Source organism: Lygodium microphyllum, chromosome 9 (genome assembly GCF_053477565.2).
Source record: "Lygodium microphyllum isolate KBCC chromosome 9, Lygodium_microphyllum_v1.1.10, whole genome shotgun sequence".
Taxonomy (NCBI): domain Eukaryota; kingdom Viridiplantae; phylum Streptophyta; class Polypodiopsida; order Schizaeales; family Lygodiaceae; genus Lygodium; species Lygodium microphyllum.
Window position 1 is genome coordinate 153566134 of NC_141143.1, and position 6735 is coordinate 153572868.

The window sequence follows — 6735 nt, forward strand, 5'->3', positions numbered from 1 at the left end:
AACGGCCTGAAGTAACAGTCACCCAGCCAAGAGAGACGCTGAATCAGCAAAACGCAGACTGTAAACTGCAGAAAAACAGGTAGAAAACTGTCGCCAGCAGTTGCAGATGAAAAACGCAGGCAGCAAAGGGTGCGTAGGCAGCAGAGGGTGCGGAGGCAGCAGGCGATGGCAAAACTGCAAAAAACGCAGGCTGAAAACAGCCCCAAAACAGGTCGCCTGGCTGCGACAGCAGTCGTCTGATCAGCAGGGGTACAAAACAGTCCTGAAATCAGCAAGAAAACACAGCAGAAACACAAATCCTGAAAACTGATACCATGTCAGAAGTGGAGCAGCGGTGGAAGCATAAACATGTGCTGAAATAAACTGCTGAAACACAAGACAAAAAGAGAAAAGAAAGAACACGATATAGATGAGAATTCAGATGTATGCACGGGAAATGGAATCCATATATCTGAACACGAGACAGTCGCATACAACAGTGAGTCACTGGCTGCGTGGGCACTGGCACTGGCTCCTCTCTCCACAGAGTCTGCAGATGGTGAAGATGAAGTGACTGACTGAGGAGGAGCCACTGAGTATAAATAGGCTAAAAAAGTGGGGAGCAACAATGCTGGTCGGACAGCATTAATGCTGGCCGACTGGTGCATAAAATGTCCCACTGGCATAAAATGCCACACCAGAAAAATACCTAAAATACCTAATAAAAATGTCCAGCCCAGATCAAGCTCAGACTCACACATGAGCTGACAAATACTCTGCTAACAGTAGCGTCTAGAGTCACATTGGATAGGGCCATTGTAGTTTGTCGAGCACGACAACCTTGACCACCACGGCCATGTTTGAGGAAGATTGGCACTCAAGCACATCAGCACAACGGTCGTGGACCACATCATAGTAGGCACCATGTGTTGATCTTGAGATTGAGAGAGAAAGTTGAGTCTCTAGATACCTTATGCATATAGTTTCAGATGTACTTTACAGTTCTCTACAATTCTGAAGATACAAGTTTTAGGCTAGGATAGTAATTTTACTTGTAGTAATAAGATAACATCAGACATGGATGTACTTTAGTTTTGTCTCATAGGTCACATTGGCCTTTTATGGACATTAATCTGTGTGTGTGTGTGTGTGTGTGCGTGTGTGCGCGCGTGTGCGTGTGCGTGCACTTCTTTGCCTCAATGGCATGGCCACCATGCTTGTTCTCCCCAACTTACTTGCTGCCCACAAGTTGGATGGTCCCGTTACTCCCTTTGGAATCTATAAAGCACACACGGTGTGCTTCTTAGACTTTGGTGAAGTTTGGTAGCCTCTTTGGGGTTCATACTCTCTCTCTTACAGTATTGCAATGGAGCAAGTTTGCGGACTTTGTTGGTTGTTGATTCGAAGTGTTCTCCAAAATGTTACTTAACATGATGATTTATCATTTGCAAAAAGAACTGCATCCACTATAGGTTCCCTCCTTGCATGTGGATTGCAAAATGGCACCATGCAACATCGATAGCTTCACATATCTCTAATCCCAATGCATGAACTACATTAATCACCATTTCTTGGAAAAGCATGTACGTGACTACAAGCACTTTTTTTTTTGGTAGATACACTAAATCATCCTTTGAGAGGTTATACAAGCTTGTCTAAATGGAGTTAGATGGTTGCATTGAGCAACCTATCCACAGGTCACATTTGACAAGATCCATGAAAACTGTCTTTAACATTTAGCCAACAATGCAATCTAGCATATTTGGAAAAGCAATACAAGTGGAAGTACAGCCCCTTTTGTCACAGGTTGTGATTTCCATTGAGGGCCTTCATCAAGGCAAAATGCTGTCCACAATGCATTTAGAGCAAAAATCATGTTTCTTCATGACACCTTTCCTATACAACGATGGCTTTTTTAAATTAAAAAACATGCACACATTGTGGCAAATGACCAAACTTTCTAGAAATTGAAACAAAATATCTCATTTCAAGGATTCCCCATTGGATGCGTGGTTTGTATGTGGTTACAGAATTACTGGCACATGCTTGGGTGCATGTGTATGCATTGTGATTGGTATGTGCTACTAGAAGAGACCACTTTGTAAAAGTAATTGACAATTGTAGGTCAGACCTAGTCTTTCATAGACCATATTTGTGTGGAGCAAATTTTTAACTGACCTACAAGAGCCTACTTCATTGATGGTGGTATGCTAGAATCATCCACACAGAGGGTGTTTAAAGCTCTAATCCTATGGGGGCCAATAGCCAATTTTTCATACGGAAGTATACACAATGTGAAAAGCAATGAACTAAATGAAGTAATTGCAGAGTATCTATATGAGAAACACAGTTTCAAGTTCTACTCAACTGTCTGATGCAAGGAGTGGCCAAGACATGGTCAAATGTAAAATGAAATTGAAGCATGAAAGGGTAAAAGTGAAACTTTGATTTTCAGAAGCCTGATGCTGAGTATGGAAAATTCAAGCAGATCGTCTTGATGGTCACTCTTCAAAACAAAAGAATTAACCAGTCTTTTTGTGTCTGTGACAGGGTTGGTGGTTGACATGTTGCTGAATGTTCCTGCCTGGCCAGGTAGAAGCTTGCTTTACAATGGGAAAGAGAGAGATTACTTTGGTCTTGTTACATCAAATGAAACCATAGAGTTTGAATGCAAAAGTGCATTTGATCACCAATTATGGACAGATGGGATCTCTCACTTACTAATGATGACCAAGCAACAGGGAAAGAAGTGAAAGTCAATTTCAAATCCCAAGATACATCCAACCTCTTCCACCACAAAAGCTACCCAAACCTTATGTGTATAATTTCACAGAAAATGGTACCAAAACCAGAAATAGCACCCAAAAGCAGGCACACATTGTACAGATAATGCAATTCTAACATCGAAGACTCGAGTGTTGTCACAAAAATATTTATCGCAGGGGGATTACATGTTGTATAGTGGAAAATTTTAAGCACACAAACCTTGAGACCGGTTCCATTACAGCTGTGCTGGGAAATAAATCTGGACCAACTCCCCAGGCAAAAAAATAGAAAAACAAGTCTTTAAAAAAATCTGCAAGTCACAAAGTCCAGGCTTCAAACGCTTTGTATTTCTGTCACGTTTGATCGATGCATGCGCAACTTTTTTTCGGTTTTGACCTTCTGAAGTCGCTTAGATCGGCTTTTGACACCATGATGATGCCATCGACTTTCTTACATGTTCCATCATTGCTCTTAGGCGCTTTTTCTGTCACTGTAGTCTTGTCTCTCTTTATAATATGGTTGAATTGCCTTCTCGTGGTTTTTATTAGTTCTGCTCTACTGTATCAGTCCATGCTTAAGACAAGCAAGCTCGATTCAACTTGGAATATTTACAGGTTTTTTCCCTTAAAGTATCGGTTAATTTTGCGATCTTCTACAAATCCCTGACATGTGTATTGAATCAATAAATTCGAAAGACAGAAAGCTCTTAAGGCCATACCCTCGAACGATCATATCGTCCATCTGCATCTGTCGGTTCATCTATGCTAGTTGCCAATCCAGCGGCATCCTGTTCTCAAGCTAGAAGCGCAACACATTCATCCTCAGGCTAGATGCAAGCGAATTGCAGAAATGTCCTCTCAAAGAAAGAGAGACAGTTATAATGCGATAATCACATCGATAGGCGTAGTCTCTGGAAGTCTCCCGAGCCGGTATTGCAGCCAGTCCTGGCAATGCGATAATCACATCGATAGGCATAGTCTCTGGAAGTCCCCCGAGCCTGTATTGCAGCCAGGTCCAGGGCTTTAGCGTCAAACCTTGAATAGCATTCCTTTCTCCAAGATCGTGAAGGCAAACTTTGGACAATAAACCTCGCAATGGCGGGAAGGAATTGTGATACACACATACAAACGCACACGCACTAGAGTTCTACGACCCCCATTGCTGGGTCGACTGCAAACATACATGTATGCTCTAGCATGGCATTACACTGGCATTAAAAGCCCAAAAAGAGAACTTGGAGAGTGCTATGGGGATCTTAAGTATCTATGAGCAGGCAGCAGGCTTTACTATCAACTTAAGCAAATCCGAACTATTTAGTTTATCAGAAGTGGACATATGTAACCTCTAATGGAAAGGAATTCAACATTAATAGGAAATTAATAGAGAGAAGATAAGTCTAGTTACAATTTATGTGAATTTTTAAGTTTGATAATATAATTTAACTAAAAATGTCTAAAAATACAATAATAAACCCACGTAGTATTGTTGGGTGTATTTTCAGCATTAGACTAGTGGGGAGGGGCAATCCTTTTAGATACCTAAGAATACCTCTAGGGGTGGATACCTAGGAATCAAGCAGATCCTCTTGGGTTCTTAACAAAGTAAGGGAGAAAGTTAGCAGCTAGGTATCAACCAACTGGCCATTTCAGATTAGGCTAAAAATATTGCACCACTTCATCTGGCCAATGTTGTGATTTTGTTTGCCATTAGATTGGGAGAACCAACTGGCAACAAGCATTGAAGAGCTCAATTGGGGTGCTATTTCCAAGTCTGTCCAACTCACAGAGACTGGATGATCTAGTAGAGTGGTTGTCTACAGGTTACTTCCACCAAGGAAGCCATTTTCTCCTACCTTAGTATGGGGGGAAGGACCTTTCCAAGTCCCTCAACACAAGGGTCATCAAGGCTCAGATTCACAAGGTCGAAAGTAGATCGAGCAATAGGCTAGCCGAGGTTTGGGGCATACAATTGACGATGGATAAGGTCAGAGAATGCTTTGGTAACATTTTGAAGGTTCCCATTGAAAGATAGAATCTTCCTCAGGAAAGTGATGTCAGGTGATTTGTTCTATTGATCCAAGTCAAAGAAATGGGTAATATCCAATGGTCTACGTACTTGTGGAATGGAGGAAACCATACAACTTGTATTCTGGAATGGATGTTTAGCTAAAGGAGTGTGGTCACCAGTAATTTAGTCACTTTTCCGGGGTCAAAGAGGAGGAGAAAAGCTTGCCAACTTGGGTGTTCGGGTCTTTGACCTCACCAATAAGCACCGATATCTTGTTGCTTAGTGAATCAAGCTTGTGGTTTTATACTTGATCTGGCATGCCAAAAACCGGGCGATCTTTCAAGGCATAAGTACCATGCCATGCTGAATAGAGATAACCTCCAAGGCTAGCTGTCTATGGAAACTTGTTAGCAAGTTTAAGATCGCCATGATTTTGTCCTTTGAGAGGTCATAAGTCCCATGTAACTGAAGGCTTTCTTTATTATTAATAGCGGTACGTTGTTGAAATCCTTTGTCAACCTGATACTCGCCCTATCCAAAAACTGCAAGCTGATGACCATACTTGTCTCCCGCTTCCTCCCAAGTGTTCCTCTCTTACGAAGCTATACTACTGGTAAGTACGACTTACACCTGTAACTACACCACCACCTATTGTAAATAGTTTTAGAAAATCTTATAGCAGTTGCCCTCCTTCAAAGGATGTATTGGCGAATACCTTATTACTCTCGTTTAGCTCTTCAAGCGATATCTAGCCTATCGTTTTGATAAAGAAAATTGGAAGAGAGAAGGGTGCTCTCCAACGATCTTGCCATAGCAAAGAGAGAGCAGGAGAGAGCGTGAGAGAGACGTATTCTTGTAAGCAAGCGTAGGCAGAGAGAGAATTGGTTTGAAGAATTGAAAGACATACAATTGAAGAATCTCCCTCTTTACTCTACAAGGAGAGCTCCAACTTATGCATAAAGAGAGAGAAAGGGGCCCATTCTAAAGGATTTGATCTTTCGATGAGAACATCATCATGTTGGTCTCACACATGTCAATAGGGCCATAAGTGATCGTCCCGTTTACATGAACTTGTTAACCTCAAGGAAGTGATTAAGGTAGAAATAGATCGGGCCTCCTCCTCCTCGCTATTCGACTCCTGAGCTTGATGGTTATGCCAATCCCACCTAGATGATAACGAATGGATGGGGTGGCAGCATCAACATCGTTGCAGAAAACTCTTCTTGAGAGAGAGGCGATGAACCATAGGGTAAAAGGGGCCAATAGATTGTCATCTAACAATCCTCCATTATAAAGTTTTTTTCCAAGTGAGTTGCATAAATGTTTTTTAATGGTCAAACTATTTATATTATATAGAGCTCAAAGAAAAAATATTAGGACATTTTGATATTTTTATCAAGTAGCCTTAGTTACAAATGAAAGGTTCATAAAAGAGGGACAGTGAGGGGCCAATAGAGTGACACTCGAGGATGGATTGCTTTAGGGTTTTACAAAATCTAAGATATAAAAAAATTTACATGGCTCAATTGTTTGACTTAAGCTCATTTTGTAATTTTAAAAAATTCATATTATATTGTTAAGTGGCTAAAAAAGCCACATTTTTCTTGTAACGTTGCCACTCAATTGGGATGGGGTGTGTTTTCCTTTTGGAGGGCGCTACTTTATTGGCCCCTTTACCCTACATGATACGCCTTCTTTTGCCAGCAGTGAGGACTGGTCCCTTTGCTAATAGGTTTGTAAATGGCCACACACACACACACACACACACACACACACACACACACAGTTTCGTAGAGAGTTTCTCATTTTCAAAAGCAAATTGAGGACACATAAGGAGTTTTTGAAAACACTCCACTCTATAGAAAATATTAAAAGATACTTTTTTCACTATGGTGGAGGTGGACCTTGAAGCCTTCTCCTAAAAATGGGAAAGGAAATATCTTGTGGGGGGATTTCTCAATAGCAAGGGGAGGTTTTTCCAGA

General features: G+C 41.3%; 1 protein-coding gene across 11 annotated transcripts in view; it reads left to right on the plus strand.

Moving 5' to 3' along the window:
* The window catches only part of LOC148031733 (VAN3-binding protein-like), a 103421-nt gene extending 100276 nt beyond the window's left edge, over positions 1-3145 (plus strand). For 8 of the 11 annotated variants that reach the window (XM_087685343.1, XM_087685347.1, XM_087685348.1 and 5 more), the window contains one exon: positions 2530-3145. In XM_087685343.1, coding sequence (XP_087541469.1) covers positions 2530-2732 — 203 coding nt within the window. In that variant the 3' untranslated portion in view covers positions 2733-3145. The remainder of the gene's footprint in view (positions 1-2529) is intronic. The other 3 variants (XR_015691940.1, XR_015691941.1, XM_087685351.1) reach the window with 2 other exon arrangements.
* Positions 3146-6735: the final 3590 nt, after the last annotated feature.